Raw genomic sequence first — 19,648 nt, forward strand, 5'->3', positions numbered from 1 at the left:
GACACTGAGTGCTAAGCACTGAGCTGGGACACAGACTCAGGTGTCCATCTCCAAAGCCAGTGAATGGCCTTAACCACGAGGCCACCTGCCTCCCCTGGACCATGGAGATGGATGCAGATGGGCAGATGAAGAAGCAGTGGCTGGCCTGGTCCTGGTCCCTCACCCTCCCACCCCAAGGCCCCGTAGGTGGCATAATTTATGCACTGAATGGTGAACACATGGGTACAAGGGTAGATGTGACTACAGATGGGGAAACTGAGGCTAGTAAGAAGGGGCATGCCAGGGTCACACAGCCAGTCTCCAAGGTGGCCCAGAACAGACATCCTCTATTTCAGCCCTCTACCCGCCGCCCCCCCTCCAGCAACACCCTGCCTTGCCATCCTGCTCCAGGCCCAGGTTACTCAAGGCTTCAGGATGCAGGGGGTGCAAAGCACAAGACACCATGCTCCTCCCAACTCTGGCTGGTACTGGGCTCCATCTGCTGTGCCCTCTGACCCTGCATTTTATGACAGTCTGCTACCATCAACTGTCACTCAGGTGTCCAGGAAATAGCCGTTGCTAGGGGACTGGCCTGATGCCCGCTGGCTGGCTGGCAGGGTGGGGCAATGGGGAGGGGGGAGCAGGCTAGGGTTTCCCTCAGGAAGACTTAGAGGGTGAGGCTGCTGGGTGGAAGAGGAGGGTGTGGGGGATCAGCCACAAAGAGTGGCTAAGGCATACACACAGGCCATGGGAAAGCCCCAGGCCTGAGCCTTCCTGCAGGCAAGTATTTTGGGGACCTGTAGTTGCCAAGCAACTCCTCCAGGTTGCCATGGGAACTCTCCTTTCTCCTGGGACTTATCATTTTTAGGGGGATGCCCTCTCCTCTCCACCTCCTCACCCTGGCTTGGCTGCCCTGGGAGGAGATATTGACGCCCCAAAACCTTATTCCCCCACCCCCAGGGAGACCACTCAGCCGTGACCCTAAGAGAAGACTCTTTGAGGTTCAAAAACCCAGAACCCTAAGAAAATGCAGAGAACAGAGTCCAAGGCCTTCATTAGAGCGGGTTGAGGATGAAAGGGGTTCATTAGCTCTGTTTACGTCTCCACGCCCGCTGTTAACCACCACCTTGGGGCCTGCCCTGCCCTGACGGTTGGGAGCTCACTGTAATTGGAAGGAATTTGCCCCCAGTGCCCATGCCGGGCCCCTCCCAGGCTTGTCAGCACGCAGGGACGCGCCCTCACCAGCCCTGCCACTATCTAGCTGTGGGAGTCCCTTGGCCTTCCAGGGCCTCAGTTTCCCCACCCAAAAGGGAGGATGGCAGCAGTGCTGATCTTGCAGATACAACGAGACGCTGCAGCCCAAGGCCGGGCGCAGGGAAAGTGCCATGGGCTGGCTGTCGTTACAACAGGCATCTCCGCAGCCCGGGATGGAGGTGTGGGAGTGGCCTAGAACTCTACAGAGCGTGGCCCCATGGCCAGTGTGCCACTCCTGGCCGAGTGGCCACCAAACCCAGGTCCCCAGGCTCCCAGCCCAATGCCTTCCCCATTGGATCTACTGCTTGTCCTATACCCTTGTCCCTTGTGTCTATGGTCTGATCCCCTCAGATGGGAGCCAAGGTGCTCCGCACGGGCCAAGTGCTCAGCTCTGAGGCCCTCGATGAACATCTGCTGCATAAATCCCTCAGTGACCCACTGCCAAGGCTACTGGCCCCGGCCTTGTGAGATGCGGAAGTGCCCAAAGGACACAGTAAGAAACGGCCTCCACTTCCCGGGCCACGGCCACGCGGGGCACTTTGCTCCATCTCACTGATGCCTCGGGGAGCCCAGGGGCCCTGCTCCTCAGCTCCAGATGGTACTCCCCGCTTTGTACAACCGGGCAGAACCCCACCAGGCGGGCCGTGGGAGAGCTCAGGCAGCATCGCCCCCACTTTGGGCAGGGTCTCTGGGGAAGGGACCCCTCAAGCCTTGACCTGCTCGGCCTGCCCACCCATCCCCATGGCTGTCTTCTGTGCTCCCCCCAACATCTGGGACGCACGGTCACCGGCCCGGCGGTAATGGGAGAGCTGTCTGGAAACCGCCAGTGTAATCATAGCTGCAGGGCTCCCGCAAGCAGCTGAGAAGGGCCAGCTCAGCTTGCAGGTGAAGCAGGAAACGAAAAACTAACCCTTGTGGGTCTGACCGGGCCGGGCTCCGTGGCCGCCCATCCAGGTCGTCAGCCAGTCACTACCCCGGGTCCCCGCCTTGTTTGATTTCCTCCACAGCGCGTCACCCATGAACTGACTGTGCTCCTGATTTGTTTACAATTCTGTGTCTGTGATCTCCTCGCAACTGGAAGGTGAGACCTTTGTCTACGCGCCGCGGCTGCTCAGAGCCGCGCCGGGGCGGCACAGCGCCACCTGCTGGTGCTGCGCCAGGACGCGCCGAGCTGGGGAGCCGGGCTGTCCCTGACAGGGCACCCCCAGGCTCCACTCACACCCCAAAACCTCCAGCCGGGGGCCAAGCCCCGGAGACCTGATCAGATCCCAACTGCTGCCCCCATCCCTGAGGACACCTGGGTACCTGGCCTTCGGGGGTAGAATCACTCCAATACCCTTGTTGTGGATTGAACTGTGTCCCCACAAAAGATAAGTTGAAGTCCTAACCTTGTGCACCTGTGAATAAGACCTTATTTGGAAATAGTCTTTTTTTTTTTTTTTTTTTTTTTAGGAGCACTCTTTTTTTAAAATTAATTTTTACTGGAGTATAGTTGATTTACAATGTCGTGTTACTTTCTGCTGTACGGCAAAGTGAATCAGTTATACATCTACATATATCGACTCTTTTTTAGATTCTTTTCCCATATAGGCCATTACAGAGTATTGAGTAGAGTTCCCTGTGCTATACAGTAGGTTCTTATTAGTTATCTGTGTTATATATAGTAGTGTGTACACGTCAATCCCATCTCCCAATTTATCCCCCCCGCCGCTTTCCCCCTTGGTAAGCATATGTTTGTTTTCTACATCTGTGACTCTATTTCTGTTTTGTAAATAAGTTCATTTGTGCCATTTTTTAAGATTCCACATATAAGCGATATCACATGATATTTGTCCTTCTCTGGAAATAGGGTCTTTGCAGACATGATCAAGTTAGGCCGAGGTCATACTGGAGTAGGGTGGGCCCTAATCAAATGACCAGTGTCCTTATAAGAAGAAGGAAAACTGGACACATACACACAGAGGAGGCCACGTGAGTATGGAAGCAGAGTTTGGCGGGATGCATCTACAAGGCAAGGAACATTAAGGACTGCTGGCAACCACCAGAAGCTGGCAGAGGCAAGGAAGGATCCCCTCCTAGGGTCTTCAGAGAGCATGGTGCTACCAACATCTGATTTTGGACTTCTGGCCTCCAGAACTGAGAGAGAATAAATTTCTGTTGTTTTGAGTCACACAGTTTATGGTACTTTGTTACAGCAGCTAAAGGAAACTAATACACCACCCCACCTCCAGTGGACCAAGTCCCACCTCTGCTACCCCGGCCAAGTACAGCCAAGCCAGTGTTCCAGGCAGAGCCCAGGAACCTGATGACCACGCAGGTGACCCGGGGCAGTGAGGATGGAGTGCAGGTGAGCACTCAATAGATGCCAGACCCTCATCATCCTCATCTTCAGCATCATACTTCCCCTCCTCAAATCAACCCTGACCACAGGACATTTCCTTCCGGAATATCTCTCTGCACCCACCCATTGCCTAGATGAATCCCACCAATAACCCGAGAATGATCTCAGAGACAGACCCCACCCTGATTGAGCCTCAGTTGAGACCACAGCCCAGCCTCCTGGGTGACCTCGAGGCAGAGGCTCCCAGCTGAGCTGAGCCTGCATCCTGGTCACAGACAGTGAGAGGGTCAGTGTTTGTCCTTGCACGCGCTAAGTTAGGGGAATGCTGTCACATGGCACAGACACCGGGACGTCCTTCCGGGTCTTGCCCTGCCCTCCTCCCTGCTCTCCTCCTCAGCTCTCCCAGCCACACTGGCTCCTGTCTCACTTCCTCCTGGCTACAAAATCTTCTGTTTCCAAGTCTCTGCACCTTTGACCTTCCCCCAGGCTCACTGCTCACAGAGTATGCAGGGCTGGCTGCTCTTGCCTTTCTGGTCCCAGCATCAATGTCACCATGGAGGCCTTTTAGACCCTCCAGGGGCTCCTGGCCCTCCTTCCAGGGCCCTGACTCATTCCCTAGAGCACTTGCTCTTCTCTCTCACGTGGATTTGCTTTCCTGCTTTTGTCCATCTGCCCTTCAAAGCTGTGAGCTCCTGGGTGAGTGCCCAGGGCACAGTAGCTGAATCAATAGAGGATCTTGGAGCCCCCTCCTGCCTCTGAGCAGCTCATATTGTGGACCTGGAGGCTAGTAATAAAAGGTGCCTGTTGGGTCGGAGGCAGGGGGATGCCCAGAATGACTCCCGGGTGTCCCTTCCCTGCTCCAGTTGCTCCATTGAGCAGAGTGAGCACAGCCCGCCCCCTGGTGGTCAGCCCCAGCACTGCAGCCCCAGGCAGGAAAACCAGAAAACAAAACACACACCTTTGTTTGGGTGTAGTCAAGGCAGCGACTCTCCCTACCCCAGAGGGGCAAAGGAGCAGGACCTGCCGGCTCCAGGGACGATGTGCAGGACCTCAGAAGCCTCTCTTGCTCCCCTCTTTCCCGCCACTGTCCTAGTGTCCAGTTCACTCCGGAGGCCTCCTCACTCCCACCAGGGCAGTGACTCCACCCACTTCCAAATGAGGAACCCCAGGTGCCAACAAAGATGCGGTCCAGTGCTCTGCCTCATTCTGTACCACCCGGGTCCCCAGTTCCCCAAGCCCCCAGGCTGCCCCCTGCTCAGAAGGACCTCGAAGGAGTAGAAAGCATTTTCTACTCGGAAGACTTGGAGCACAGTGGGTCAGGGATGGAGAACCAAGGCCAAAAGACTCTTCTACGAGCTGCAGGACCCTTGGGATCACCCCATCTATGCACCCCAAATTACAGTGGAGTAAACCAAGGACTTCTCTCCTGTAATTCCCTCCACACTAGGGGGGAATCTCATCCTAGTTCCAGGTGCCCAGAGTGGTGGATGCAGGACCCCAGAAACTGTCCTGTCCAGGCTGCCCTGGGGATTGTCCCTGCCTACGCCGACCCCTGGGAACCTTGGAGACGCCCAGCCCGTCTGCCTGGCACCTCTGTCCCTCATGCTTTGAGCCCTGAGCACGTTGCCAGGAGACTAGATGGTCCTGCCCCGTGGTAGAGCTGCCTCCAACCGATTTCTTCTTTCCCCCTTGTCACCTGTGTGTCCACTCCTCTGAATCTACGCCATGGTCCCCACCTGTGAAGTCAATGTGTGTGTATGTACCTGTGGGCGCGTCGGGATGCCGAGAGGAAAGGGCCCCTCATGGGTGGGGGTGGACAGGGGTCCCCCAGAATCTTAGGGGCTCTCATTCCCAAAGGAAACCCCATGGTAGTGGCTGAGCCCTGGCATTGGAGGCTGGAACCCTCCCTTCTCTTCTGGACTCTGCCCACCTCGTGGCCCCGGGCCAGTCCGTGTCTTTCTCCTGGCCTCAGTTTCCCAACTGTACCAGGAAGGGTTGGACGCGGAACTGCTGCGTAAGCGCGCGCTCAGCGTGGACTCGGCGCGGTGCTCCTTCCCGGCTGGATGGGGTGTAGGCGGGGGCGGGCACGCGGTCCTTCCTCCACCCCCTGGCGATGGGGAGGGCGGTCGCGGCCGGGCGGGGCACTCACCTGGCAATCTACCATCATCCTCAGCCCTGGCAGCACATCGCCGGCCCCAGGGCGGGGCCCAGGGCTCGCAGAGGCCGCTCGCCTCGGCCCGCGCGCGGCGCAGGGGGGCGCCCGGCTGCGGGGCTCATGGCGCGGCCTCCCGTCCCCGCCGGGCCCGGGGCTCCGCCAGCGCCACCGCCGCAGCCAGCGCCGCTCCCATTGTCTGCGCCGCGCCGCCGGCCGCTCGGGCCCCGCTGTTGGGTTCCGCCCGGGCTCCCGGGCTCCGGCCGGGTGGGCGGGGACCTCCGCGGCCCCGCCCCGCCCCGCCCCTGCCCTGCCCACCGCAGGTGTGAGGGGCGGACCCCGCCGCGCGAGCTCGGGGACGCGCAGCGGTCTCCCTCTCGCTGGGTGACGTGGGTGGACTCCGCCGGGGCAGCGGGGCCTAGAGTCTACGGCCGGGAGCGCACACGGGGCCTGCGCGGGCCGTGGACGGCGCGTGCACGTGAGCCCCGCCTTGCCGCGCGCTCGCGCGCAGCGCACCCGGGAGTCACAGCGCATCTCCCACCTCCGCCACCTGCTCTGTTTCTCCTGTGCCCCTAGGACCTCCAGCCGCCCCAAACCCAACCGGGCGGGGGCTGGGCCGGGTGGTAGTGTAGACCTGGAGATGTGAGATTGTGCACCCCCATCCTTCTGTCCTACCCCGTGTGCCACCTGCTGGGGCCAGCTCAGTGCATGGCTGGGACAGGCAGTCCTGGAGGCGGCAGTGGACACGGGGTACAGAAAAGAAGGTCAAGCCGCCCCTACCCCCACCACACTCCCTTCCTTGTTTTCCTGGCAGGACTTCCGGACACGAGGTCCAGCCTGCTGCCAGCTGCAGCCCTGGCTGTTGAAAGGGGGCTGGAGGAGCCCAGGGAGGAGGGGCCCCCCACTGGGTGAATGGCTGTCGGGTGTAGTTAGTGTTAGTAAGAACACCCTCTGGGTGCTCAGTGATTTTGACTTTTTTTATTTGTGAACAGTGGCCCCAGCACTGAAGGTCACTCAGCTCTAAGTGACCAAGTGACCAGCTCTAAGTGAACGGGGGACTCAGAATCATTGCTCTTCACCTTCACGGAGCCCGCGCTGACCATCAGAGGCCTTGTCCTGTGTTGGGCGCCCTCAGCCAGGCGACCTCCTGAGTCCAAGCACTTTGGGCACCTTCCCCCTGCCTTAATCCCCAACACTCCCTCCCAAGGGCAGAGTGACTGGCCTTATCTTCAATGGAGGAAACTGAGGCTCTGAGAGTCACCACACGAGCTTGCCTGTCACAGGGCTGTGACGTGGCCCCGCTGTGGGTTTCAACCCAGATCATTCTGACCCCAAAGGCTGTGCTTCCATAGGAGTCTGAGGAGGTGGCCTCTGAGCCCAGCCTTGGAGTTGAGTCCCTCTTGGATGAGGGGCTTCAGGGAGGGGCGCTGCAGGCAGGGGCTCTGAGCGGAGAGGGCTTGGTGGGGTCCCTGGGGGAGGAAGGCTGTAGGGAGGCTGGGGTAGGCGTGAGGGGTGCACACACTGGGGAGGGTGTCTGGACCAGACCACACAGGGGTCTGTCTGAGTGTGGGGCAAGGAGCTGGGGGGTCACTGCAGGTTGGGGGCAGCAGGGGACACGATCCATGTGGTTTTATCAGAGCCACAGCATCTTAACTGGAAGGAGCTTAGTGGGTGCGTTATTCACCCCACCCAAGCGTGCATCCCTGAGATGCAGCCAGGGATGGGGTCTGCCTCAGTTTCCTCCTGTGCACAGTGGGGGCTATGGTGGTCATCTGCCCCCTCCCAGGGTTGGGCATGTTGCCTAGCTAGGTCCCAGACCTAGCTACTTCTCCAAGTACCTGCCCAGAAGTCAGTGCCCAGAGGTCTCCCAGCCATAATCCCATTTGATCGTCACTCCAGGGCCTCAGAGAGATGGAGTAACCTGCCCAGCATCCCTCGTGTGCTAGGACAGACTCAAACCCGTGTTCTCTCAGCTGCCTCACATTCATGCAGTCATTCAACAAACATTCATGGAATGCCTCCTGGGTTTCGGGTACCAGGGTAAACCTGGCTGACCGCCATCTGTACCCTCTTGGGGTTTGCCAACGGGGGAAAGGGGTGGAGATGGGTAGAACACTGTCAATGATGACACAGGGATGAGGATTTATGGGAACACTGAAAGGCACCCACCCTGCAGGGGGGAATAAATCAAGGCAGGCTTCCTGGAGGAGATGTCAGGAGTTTGTCCCCAGGAATTGGCCAGGTGATTGGACAGGGAGGCCTGACCAGCAGGCCGTGTGAGTGGAAGTGTGCACGGCCGGGCCCTGTGGCAGAGCAGGGATGCTGGACCGTAGGGAGTTGGGGGGTGGTAGGTGGCCATGAGGGGACGGCAAGTTTTAAGTTTCAGGGGCCTCCATGGCAGGGGGCACTGCAGACATTTTGCATCTGTAATTTTGTCTATTTCTATTTCCGGCACTCCCCCTCCCTCTGCTGGGTCGGGCCTGTCTCCTGCCACCCCTCCCACTCCTACCAGGGCCCTTACTTCTTCCCACCCACGGAGCAGCTCTGGCCCCAAGCCCTCAGCTCCTTTTTGGAAAGTAGCCAGGACCCTGGTTTGCGTCCAGGAGTTGGGCACTGTAACTCACTCCACTGTGTCTGAGGCCTGCGCCCTGGGATGGAGACCAGGGTAGCCATAGTGCCTGGGGTTTGAGCCATGGCTGAGAAGGGCCCATCAGCTGGGCTGGGAGTGAGAAGGGGCTCACTTCCCCGCTGCAAGGATGACGCTGCCCGGGCCTCAGGGCCACCTGCTCCTCAGGGCTTCTCTGGTCTCCACATCAAGGGCCCTCTCCCTGCTCCAACATAGAAACTCCTTGAAGGCAGGGCCTGCTCATTCAACACTGCTGGCCTCACACACACCCTGGGGCAGGTCCAGGCACCGTGGTAAGGTGCTCCCCACTAGGGACACATGGGCCATGGGTCCGCCCTTGTCCCTCTGCCCAGGGAGCGCCTCGGGGCCTCTCCCTGACCATCCTCTCCAGCGCAGGCTGTCTCCTCACAGCGGTCACTCAGTCTGTCCACACTCTTGTAGTCTGTCCTCGCTTGCCGCCCAAAACACAGGATGCGGGAAGAGTGGACTTGGGGCTGGCCCCAGTTTTGCCAGGGGTGGTCAGGAGGGTGGGTTCCTGCTCCTCCAGACATGGCCACAGACTGCACCGCCCCCCGCCCTCCGCCCCTGCCTTACGTGGCAAAGAGGCTGCTGCCCCCAGGGGAGTGGACACTGGGCCGCCCCCACTGCATCTCTGTCCCACCAGGCAGAGGGAACTGCCGCAGGGCTCTGAAGCCCCTCCAATCCTGGGCCTGCACCATGGCCTTGGGGCCCCACGCCCGCCAGGGGCATCCCAGGGCTGAGGCTGACCGCGGATGCAGGAACCCCGGCAGACATATTCGCTGTGTGCTCAGGGACCAAGAGCCCACAGGGTATCCAGCTGGTAGGCTCTGCTCGCCCCGACTCAGGAGAGCAGCATATCCGGCGACGTTTCCACTTCACCCATCTCCCAGGAGAAGCAGGGTGAAACCCGGTCTGTTGCAGCGGCCAGCATCAGCCCAGGTTCTCTGGAAAACTGTACCCCGACCACACCTACCCGAGCTGAGTGTATTTGCAGTCCAGGCTGTCTGCATCCCTGCGGGCTGGTGGCCAAGATACTTGGATGAGCAGGTGAAGAAACCCCGGTTAGGGCCGAGCACACGCCACCTTTATTAAAAACTGCCCAAACCCTCTTACAAAGGAGGCGGTTGGTGCCAGGGAGTGTGGTGCACCTCGAGGGAGGTGGGACATGAAACCAGAGAGAGCCTAGAGCTGGTCGATTTCGAAGGCTCACTCAGGGTCCTGGGCGAGGAATTGGCTCCGTGTGGCTGGGGTACATCACAGCGCCCAGGACCTCTGCAGCCAGAGAAAAGGGGTCCGGATGCCTTGCACACGAGTGTTAGAAGTGCAACTTTAAGGGCAACAGGCGACAGAAGGGGGACAGAGGGGGAATTTGAGGTACTGGGCGGGGCTGAGACTCCAGAGCCCGCCGCAAGGCACGTGTGCTGGGTGAGGCCTGCCGGGCCCTGTCTTCTTCCACCTCTGGTCTCCCCTCCTCCTGTCCTGCTGTTCTTGGGCCACAGGCTGTGTGATCTTGGCGTTCTCCTCATATGCACACCGCCCTTCACAGTTTCCAAAGGCCTTTACAGGCCCATTTTCCCATTGGATTCTGCCGGCAGATTGAGAGGTAGACAGCACAGGGCTGGTCTCACTTAAGGCTTGAGAAGTGAAGCTCCGGTGAGCTGGGCGCTCACTGGGGTCCCCCCTATCCACGGCAGCCCCGACTCAGCTGTCAGCTTCTCAGCCAGTCGGTGTCCTTGTCCAGGGTAGAAAAGCGGATCAGCTTCAGGCTGGGGGGCTGGGGCTTCCTGTCATCCCAGAGGTACTCGGGGGACAGCACTTTGGAGGGCTTATGTGAGATGAAGCGGCGGTTCAGGTGACTCTCCTCCTGCCAGGCTGCCATGATGCCGTTGGCCTTGTCTGCCAGGATGCCCATGTGGCAGCCCCTGGTAAAGTCGTACACCCTGGCCACCCGCCCCCCAAAGACCGCCCCGCCATAATAGAAGTCCCCCTCACCACCCGCCACAAAGGCGGTGGAAAGAGGCCGGCGCTCGTAGGGGAACTGCTGGCGGGGGACAGCGAAGTAGCCGGGGTGAATGGCAGCTACCAGGTCCCCCAAGGTCTCGGGGCCCCACGGGTTCCGGAACACCATGTCCACATCGAGGCAGAAGAGGTAGTCGATCTCCCGGTGCGCCCTCTCCACAATGTGCTGGCTGATGGTCTCCATCCGGCGTGTGGAGATTTCCTCCCAGCGGGAGTGCCCCTGGATGGGGATGATGCTGGCGAGGCGGCCGGAGCCCAGCCGGACCCGAGGAATGGCCGTGGGGTCGTTAGTGAAGACATAGTAGTGCACCCGGAACCCCTGCATGAAGAACTGCTCGGCTGACTCCAGGAAGTGCTGGACGAACTGGGTGTACCTGGTGGAGAGAATCCCATCATGCACCATGGCCTCAGCAGGGCCGCTGCCTGGCTGGCACCACACGGACAGGGCTGGGGTTGGCCAGGCTGGGGTCCACCTCCCAGCTTCCCATCTCAAGAAGTCACTCAGGTCTGCCCCTCGGGGTCCTTGTCTGTCAAATTCCCACAATCTTAGTACCAACCTCTTAAGACCGTCCTAATAATGATACTTGATGACTCATATTCACAGACTGAGCTAACTTTTATTGAGCACTTACTAAGTGCCAGGCAGTGTTCTAAGGGATTCTTCTCTCCTTCTAGCCTCATAAACTCCCTAGAAGGCAGGGACCACAGTCCCCACTTCCTAGGCACAGACACTGAGGCTCAGAGAGAGGAAAGTAGCCAAGAAGCGGGGAAGTGGCTGAGTCAAGGGAAGGTGAGTGGTGCTGGGTGCTGGGTGCTGGGTTCCGACTGGGCTGGTGGTGGGGGGGGGGGTCCCCTGACCCCCGCTGGGCCATCCATCATCTGGCCAGTGCTTAGTTGCTGGGGACCCATTAGGGTCCCTCTCTCAGGAGTCCCAGAAAGGGACCCAGAGGGCAGCTGCCAGGTGATGGCTCCTAAAGGAAAGGGCAGGCGGGGTGAGGAAGGAGAGGGGAAAACAGGAGGTGTCCAGAGAGCCCGCAGGCTGGAGGCTGGAGGAGGGAGGGTCCCCAGGGCAGGGCCAGCTCTGCCTGGGTCTCTTGACCTGCCTGTGGCCTGACCATGGACCCCCAATTCTATGAGGTGGTCTGGGGGGCTTTCCACTCCTTCACACCTGCCTGGACGCTTCAGGGGAAGCAGAAGGGGTGAAGGGACAAGGGTGCCTCCTGACAAAGGCTCCCGCTGCTTCCTCACCTGGGCTGCCTCCCCCTCCCCCCCTTCCATGCCAGGGCCAGACCCCCTTCCTCCAGGAAGCTCCCCTCCCACCAGCATACTCCACTCTGTACCTTCCCACCTGCACAGCACCTGGTTCAGGGCCTCCCTGGTGCCCGGGTTGGGGTCCTGTCTCTCCCCAGATTATAAATTCCTGGGGTTCAGAATTTATAACCCCCCCCTCCCCCCAGCCCAGCCCAGCCCACTACTCACTTCCCCACGGCAAACACCGTGACCCCGACGGTCAGGTTCAGCGGCTGGTAGATACGATGCAGAAGCTCGGGGTCGAAGGTTCCCTCGGAGACAATGGGCGCCAACCAGGGTGTGAGGGTCAGGAGCTCTGTGGGCCTGGCAGCAGAGGAGGCCATGGGGGCTGAGACCCTCCCCTGGGGAAAGCCTCCCTCTCATCTTGGCCCTGACAAAGCTGTGTGGCCCTGGGCAGCTTCATCCCTGTCTCTGGGCCCCAGGATCCTCATGTGGCAAGTGGGGATAGTCATAGCTACTTCCCAGCGTGGTCAAGAGGACCAGGAGTTAATGCATGTCCACTGTCTAGAGGAGCCTGGCATTTCCGGTGCCCGCTAAGTGCCTCGGAGACGGGGGTCATCAGCATCATCATCAACGATGGATCGAGCACGACTGTGCAGAAGGCACAGTGCTCTGCGTTATTATTATTATTATCATTATTTTTGGCATCGCCACGCAGCTTGAGGGATCTTAGTTCCCTGACCACGGACTGAACCCAGGCCCTCAGCAATGAAAGCACGGAGTCCTAACCACTTGGACTGCCAGGGAATTCCCTGCTCTGCATTTTGCAAACACCGTCTCATCTCATCCTCCAACCTCCTATCAGGTGGGTATTATTATTATCCACCTGTGCAGAAAAAGCCCAGAGTGGTTGGGTAACCTGTCCAAGGTCACACAGCTAGTGACAGAGCTGGACTGGAGCCCAGGTCCCAGACTACCCAGACCCCGAGGCCAGTGGACACCTCCAGTACCCCAACTTCCAGATCAGAGGCCTGTGCCCCCGCCTCCACCCCAGGTCTCTCCATTCTGTGCCCAGGCCCTAACCAACACCTACTTTTGCTCCAGCAGCTTGGGCTGAGGGTACTGTGACCTGCAACCAAGAAGGGTGAGTGGTTAAGGGGAGGCAGCCCCCAACCCCGGGGCCACAAAGGGGGAAGTAACAGTCTGCTTACGGTGTCACGGGCTGGAATGGCTTCTCCCCTTTGTACTGCAGCTTCATGTTGCTGGTGGGAGAGGTGAGACAGAGCCATTAGTGCCGGTGGGGGGCAGAAACATTCAGCAGGGAAGGATGAGGTCGAGGTGAAGCACCCCATGGGACAGGCACCCCCAACCCCCCAGACACCCTTGACCCTCCCCCACTGCTCTGTCCACTCTGTCGGGGCTGGACTCCTATAGAGGCGGTCTGTCCAGGGTCACCGTGTGGCAGGGCAGTGATTCCAGCCTGGTACCATTTGTCTCCAAAGTCTTTTTCTGTCTCTCTTTCAAACATATTGCTCTGGAAGAGCCTGGGCATTGGGGAGAAGGTTTGTGGAGCTGCAAAGTCCCGGTGAGCCCACTTCTGCCACTTTCTAGCCTGGGTGGGCGAGTTACTTAACCTGAACCTATGGTGATGGTCAGTTGAAGGACGCAGTTACACAACCACCAATCAAGGCATCGCTGTGAAGGTACGGATTTTGTAGATGTCAGTAACATCTACACCAGTTGACCTCGTGTAAAGATCATCCTCCATAGTCTGGTAGGCCTGATACGGTCAGTTGAAAAGCTATAGCATAGAACTGAGGTTTCCCTGAAGAAGAAATTCTGCCGGTGGACAGCAGTGTCAGCTCCTGCCGAAGAGTTCCAGCCCACCCTTCCCAACGGCTCGCTCCGTGGATTTCAGACTGGCTCAGCCACCCCACAGTCGTGTAAGCCGATTGCTTTCAATCAATCAGTCAGTCAGTCAGTCTCCCTCCCTCTTCCTGGTCCTGTTTCTTTAGTGGAACGCTGACTGATAAACCCATTTTCCCTCATCTGTAAAATGAGGCAGCACCCTTAACCCTTAGAGCTGTCGTGAGAGGTAAGACAGGTATGTGAGTCGGGGCCTGTCAGCCAGGGCCCAGCACGGAGCGAATGGTAAGGGCAGCACCCTGGCCCCTTCTTGGCAGGCTGTCTGTGTGGCCAGCCTCCACTAGCTGCGGCCAACCTGGGGGGATTAGGAAGGAGGGCTGATTAAGGAAGGAGGTGGCCGGCGACAGGGTCAGACACAGGAGGCTGCCGGTGACATGCCTCTGGCTCTGCCACCAGCTGGCTGGAGAGACCAGGGGCCGGACATCTCACTCCTCGGGGTTTAGTTCCCTCACCCTTAAAGTGGGGACAATAATGTCACTCCCCAGGGTGGAAGTGAGGCCTGGGGAAGGGAAAGGCTTGCCCAAGGCCACCCAGGGACCGGGTCAGAACCTGTTCCGGCAGAGGCCTGAGCTCGCCTGTAAGGCTCAGACCACCTGAGGACGTGGGTGCCTGCCATTCACTTGGGTCTCTTCAGTACGTCTCCTACGATGGGATGGCTTAAGCCTCCTGGAGCTTTCCTAGTTTTTTCAGTCTGTGCTTTGTGTGTGTGGTAAGATATACATAACAAAGATTTCCCATTTTAACCATTTGAAAGTATACAGTTCAGGGGCATTAAAGGACATTCACATTGTTGGGCAACCATCACCACCATCCATGTCCAGAAGTTTTTCATCGTCCCAAACTGAGACCCTGTCCCCCTGAGACACTGACTCCCCATTCCGTCTCCCAGCCCCTGGTAACTATTATTCCTACTTCTGTCTCTATAAATATGACTATTCCAGAGATCTCTTAGAAGTGAAACCCTATTATAGTTTTCCTTCTGTGATCAGTCTATACTCTGGAAGCAACAATTTTTAAAAGTTGATCCATCCAGTTGGCCCCCTGCCCTAGTTTCACACAGACAAGCACATTTCAGGTCCCTGCTCAGAAAGAGATAGGGGGACTTCCCTGGCCGTCCAGTGGTTAAGACTCCACGCTTCCACTGCAGGGGGTGCGGGTTTGACTCCTGGTCGGGGAACTAAGATCCTGCGTGCTGCACAGCACAGCCAAAAATAAATAAAGAAGACAACATCTTCAAAAAGAAAAAAAAAGAAGAAAAGAAAGTGATGGGACTCTGAGAAGGTGGTCAGAAATGAGAAGGGGAAAGGGGCCCTTGTTCCACACTTCCCTGGCCATCGGTATTTCCCTTCCCCCCACCAGCCTCGACACGCTCCGCTCTGGCCACTTTAAAGGGTTAGACATAAGAATTCCAAAGCCACAGATGAGCCAGAGCCAAAAAAAGGAACTTCACATTTCCCAACCTCTGAAGGTCATGAAACTAAAAGTAAAGAAGAGATCCAAATGAACAGAGGGGAAGATGTGACCACTTCAAACAAACAAAAATCTCCAACTTTATTAAAAAAAAAATAACTCAGTAGAACCAAAAGATAGACAAACTGCAAAGAAAAAAAAATGTAGCAAGTACTTTCGGCCAAGGGTGGTGACAGAGGACCCACCAACAGGCCAAGGAGAGAAGGTGCTGGAGTAGGTGAGTCACCAAAGAGGAAATTCAGTTAATGGGAAGGCGTGGGGGAGGTGAGGGCCTGGTAGGAATCAAAGAAATGAAATTTAAAGCACATCACATTTCCCATGTCTGGAGTCAGCAAGGTGGTTTGCTTTTTGTTTTTCATAGCACCTAATACTTCCAGCACCAGCCCCGGTGCAATGCAGCTGCAGGGGGGTGGGGGGGTGGTGGTGTATCTGTGTGAGTTCGAGTGTGTGTGTACCATGGTCCCCCTGGAGAGCAACCTGACGCGATGGATGGACACCTCAGCCATATCCTTTGGCTCAGAAACTTACCAAAGGAAAGGATCTTTAAGATGGAAAAAGCTGCATATCCAAAGTTGCTCATTACAAACTAATTTAGAATGCTGGGAAACTGCAAACAACCTAAATGCCGCAAACTTGTTGGTGGGAAAGGGAGAGGGATTCAAGAATTAGGGCCCAGTCCCTCGGTGGAATAAAATGATGGTGACCAGACGCCAAAAAAGAAAGCCAATTCTGGGGAAACTGGATAAAAATCACAAAAACATTGTGGCCACAACTACTTTCAATATCAAGCAGCCTTTCTGCTTTTTAGAACAATCTGTTCAAACAGAAAGCGTAGCAACCAACGAGCTGACAATGAACTTTGGAGTCAGAGTACGACTTGGACCAGCAAGACACAAGAGGGTATTTTTTTTTTTTCTTTTGTCTTTTCTGTTATCCAGCCTCCTAATTTACTGTATTCTATGTTTATAATAGTGAAACACACTTTGTTGTTAGTTAGTAGTCTATGATCCAGATTTTAAACTTTCCTTTTGCTGTCATGAAAAACAAGACTGGGTGGCCAAATGTCCCCTTGAGACTGTCCCAAATCACCTTTTTCACTCTTTTTTTTTTGGACTTGGAAAATTATTGTTATTAGCTTTAGTCTGATGACATGGAGGACTTGGCTGGGAAACACACTGGTTCTTATAAACCAGCACTTATTTGGGGCATGAAACAAACCACGGTGAGAGGAGGCCCCTGGGATCAGGCCGTCGCTGTCACAGAACAACCTGCCCAGGGCAGAGAATTATTCGCTAATGACAGTTAAACGACAACAGTGCTGGGGCGATCTGAACCGGCAGACTGTTTGATCCCATCTTGGCAAGTCTGAGATACATTTGATATCGGATATAAAAAGTGACGCAATCAGTAGGAATCATTTCAAGTTCTAGATTCATCTATAACCAAATCTTTTTCACTCTTAACTGACAAAATGTCAGATTTGTTATGTGGGGGAGACTGATCACGTGTCCATTTGTTCTTTGAAGCCACAGAGAACACAAAATTGAGCAAAATGTCAAGTCCTGGACTTCCCTGGTGGCGCAATGGTTAAGAATCTGCCTGCCAATGCAGGGGACACGGGTTCGATCCCTGGTCCAGGGAGATCCCACAGGCCGCAGAGCAACTAAGACTGTGAGCCACAACTACTGAGCCCACATGCCACAACTACTGAAGCCCGTGCACCTAGAGCCCGTGCTCCGCAACAAGAGAAGCCACCGCAATGAGAAGCCCGCGCATCTCAACGAAGAGTGGCCCCGGTCGCCACAACTAGAGAAAGCCCGTGTGCAGCTAAGAAGACCCAACACAGCCAAAAATAAAAAATAAAATAAAATAAATAAATATATTAAAAAAAAAAAGTCAAGTCCTAAAAGCACTCTTTCCTGAGCATCTCCTATGTGCCAGGTGCGACACCAGGATATTTACAGGCATCATCACAGTACCCCATGCTCTGCCTGGCTCGGGAGGGGCACCTCTATCATCCCATTTTACAGATACAGCAAAGTGAGGCTCAGAGCTATGCAACGTGCTCAAGGTCACAACTGTGGAGGGGGCACTGCAAGGACACCCAAGGACTGAAACAGGGGAATTTCACTCCACATTTGTGGCAGCTCATAAATTACCTACATGCTTATCACACTGTTCAGAATCATGAGCTTAGGACCTAAGAACCTACAAAGTGACCTTAAAACCCCTCTCATCTCCTCCACTCCGGGGGCCCCCAATATTCCCTGGACCATACTTACAAGATCTCTGGGCAGGGGAGATAATAGGGGACATAGGAGACCGACAGCCAGTTCTCGACATACACCCTGGGAAGGAAATAACACCTGTTGACTTTGCACCTGAGGCTGAAAACTCACTTTGCTGCATGTTAGCGGGAATGCAGGCCCCGAGTGGTGCACCTGGGATACACCTCCCCTCCCCCACCGCCCCCGCCCAATCATTCCTTGGGTCAGCCGGATACACCTCCCCTCCCCCCACCGCCCCCGCCCAATCATTCCTTGGGTCCGGCTGACCTCGGAGGACAAAGCCTCCTGGTCTTCTGCAATGAATCATTAGCCATGCAGCCATTCATTCCTGGGACAGGAATGTTCATGACGCCAGGCCCTGCACACAAGGGGCTGGTGGTGGGGGGCAGCCCCCAGAGCTTTGTGGGAAGAACACATAGGGTGAATTCTGGAGCATAAACAGGAGTGCCTCATTAACATGGCTAGAAGAATAGTCCAGGCAGAGGAAAGAGCAAGTGCAAAGCAAAATCCATAAGCCAGGCTAGTTCAGTCTTACTGGGGCTGGGGTGAAGGGACAGGTGCACCGAGAGAGGTGGGTGGGACCTGGGAATCCCGTGGGAATCCCGTGAAGGGGTCAAGGTTTGAGGGTTGAGATGCTGAGAGAGGGAGGGGTCTGGGGTAGGGAGGGAGGGCTCCACGGGGCATGCTCACCACAGAGAGCAGAGGGCTATGCCCACCAGCAGGCAGAACCCCAGGCCCAGGGCTATTCTGGGGCAGTGCATCGCTGGGTGGGCAGCATCTGAGCCTGGGTACCAGCGGAGTCTGGGTGTGCTAGCCCACCTCTCTCAGGGGTGTCAGGCTCGGAGCCTGTGTCTCCAGGGTCCGGGAAACACCTGCAAAGGAATGCTCCTTAGCCACAGGACAGTGGCCCCATTTTTGCTGCCCTGCCCTCCCCTGGGCGGCCCCACCAGGGGAATGTGGATTCCAGTTGTCTCCTGGTCCTGCTGGACCCAGGCCCAGATCTGGCAGTTCTGAGGGACAGAGGCTCAGGACTCAGCCAAAGCCTGCTGCTGTGCCTTGCGAAAGGCGACCGGCTCCCTGCCTTGTCTCTCAGGTCTCCCTGCTGATCTCCTCCTGTGATGAGCTAAGGGCGGCCATCCTAGGGACTAGGGCCACAGCGCTTGGGGGGGGGGCGGGGCTTGGAGAAGGATTCCAGGGGAAACTGCGAGGACGCCGGAAATCAAGCCCAGAGCCCGCACCGCGGGGACACACTCGGCCTGGGGAGGGGGTGGTGCGCGGAGAGGGGCGGCATAGATCCCCCGGGATGGGGGTGGGGGCAGGGGTGGTAGCAGCGCATTCCTCCGGGAGAGGGGGCCTGGGCTCTCCCGGGACCGCGGGAACGCGCTTCAGCTCTCACCCGCTCGGCGGTAACCTTGGGCAAGGCGCTCTCCTGCCCGCTCCACCACAGCCTCGGCGTCCTCCTCAGCTACAGGGAGCTTGGTGCGGTGGCAAGACGCAATCCGCACCGCCCCTGATGTGCGGGAAGGGCTCTAAAGCGCTGGGTCCGGCCCGGGTCACTGAGAGCGCGGGACGCCTGACAGCTCTGCGGGGGTCCGCCCGAGGTCAGACAAAGATCCCCGGGCCGGAGTTTTGGGGCTTTGGCCCCGGCTCGCCCGGTGGCCTCTGGCAGGCCCGCTCCCTCTCCCTCCCTCTGCGGACCTCCGTTTCCCCACCCGGGCTTGGGGCGCGGCGTCCTCCAAAGCTCCGCGTCGACCGTCGGCTCCGCTGGTTTCTTCCTCCGGTGGGGCCCAGGCCGCCGGGGCCGCTCCGCCGACGCAGAACCACGCCCGAGCTTCGGCCGCCCCAGCCGGGGATATGCACCCAGGAGCTTGGGGCCGAGACGCGCACCTCGACTTCGGCCGGCCACTGCAGGCTCCGGGCTCGCGGCGCGGCTCCTCCGGCCGGGCGCGGGGCGGGGACAGGGAGCGGCGGGGGAGCGCGACTGTCCCTGCGGGCTGCAGACTCAGCCCCTTGCGGCCGGACCAGCGTTAGAACGGACGGAGGGGCGCAGCCCGGCCCTGAAAACAGGGTCTCGGTTCGCCTGCACTCCGGCGAAACCCAGGGCCTGTCGGGCGCCTTTAGTAGCGCGCTGGGTGGGGCCTGACTCAGGGCCCGCCGGGGTCGGGGCCGGGCGGGGCTCGGGGGAGGGGAAAGGAGCCGCGCGCCCCGCCCACCGGCCGCAGCCCCACCTACCCTCCTGCGTGCCCCCGCCCACCTACCGCTGCTCCTCCTACCGCCCCGCCCCGCCCACCAGCTGCAGCCCCCCAGTCGCCAGGGGTACA

The 19,648-nt window shown here is 57.9% G+C and overlaps 2 protein-coding genes across 7 annotated transcripts in view; both read right to left on the bottom strand.

Annotated features, from left to right (window-relative positions):
- The window catches only part of RALGDS (ral guanine nucleotide dissociation stimulator), a 66,822-nt gene extending 60,688 nt beyond the window's left edge, over positions 1-6,134 (bottom strand). Inside the window, exon 1 of the mRNA XM_057547606.1 lies at positions 5,724-6,134. Within this exon, the coding sequence (XP_057403589.1) occupies positions 5,724-5,741 (18 nt within the window). The 5' untranslated portion in view covers positions 5,742-6,134. The remainder of the gene's footprint in view (positions 1-5,723) is intronic.
- Positions 6,135-9,439: 3,305 nt separating this feature from the next.
- GBGT1 (globoside alpha-1,3-N-acetylgalactosaminyltransferase 1 (FORS blood group)) lies at positions 9,440-19,480 on the bottom strand. 6 transcript variants are annotated; one of them, XM_057547609.1, is made up of 7 exons: positions 19,040-19,480; positions 18,018-18,199; positions 17,322-17,387; positions 12,855-12,905; positions 12,737-12,772; positions 11,872-12,006; positions 9,440-10,766 (listed from the first exon to the last, which is right to left on the bottom strand). In XM_057547609.1, the coding sequence occupies exons 2-7, from the start codon at positions 18,086-18,088 to the stop codon at positions 10,082-10,084; spliced, it is 1,044 nt and encodes a 347-aa protein (XP_057403592.1). In that variant the 5' UTR covers positions 18,089-18,199; positions 19,040-19,480; the 3' UTR covers positions 9,440-10,081. The 6 variants fall into 6 exon arrangements, with proteins under 6 accessions (XP_057403592.1, XP_057403593.1, XP_007194499.3 ...); XM_057547610.1 differs by having other exon boundaries at positions 19,026-19,480; XM_007194437.3 differs by having other exon boundaries at positions 18,724-19,480.
- Between the last annotated feature and the right edge of the window lie 168 nt (positions 19,481-19,648).

This window comes from Balaenoptera acutorostrata, chromosome 6 (genome assembly GCF_949987535.1).
Source record: "Balaenoptera acutorostrata chromosome 6, mBalAcu1.1, whole genome shotgun sequence".
Classification (NCBI taxonomy): Eukaryota; Metazoa; Chordata; class Mammalia; order Artiodactyla; family Balaenopteridae; genus Balaenoptera; species Balaenoptera acutorostrata.

Excerpts from the sequence above, each read along its gene's own strand:
- GBGT1 (XM_057547608.1), bottom strand. The coding sequence starts at position 17,674 with ATGAACATTCCTGTCCCAGGAATGAATGGCTGCATGGCTAATGATTCA. Across the intron at positions 12,906-17,321 it reads CTCCCCTGCCCAGAGATCTT|CAACATGAAGCTGCAGTACA; the intron begins GTAAGTATGGTC and ends CTCTCCCACCAG. Across the intron at positions 12,773-12,854 it reads CCATTCCAGCCCGTGACACC|GTCACAGTACCCTCAGCCCA; the intron begins GTAAGCAGACTG and ends TCTTGGTTGCAG.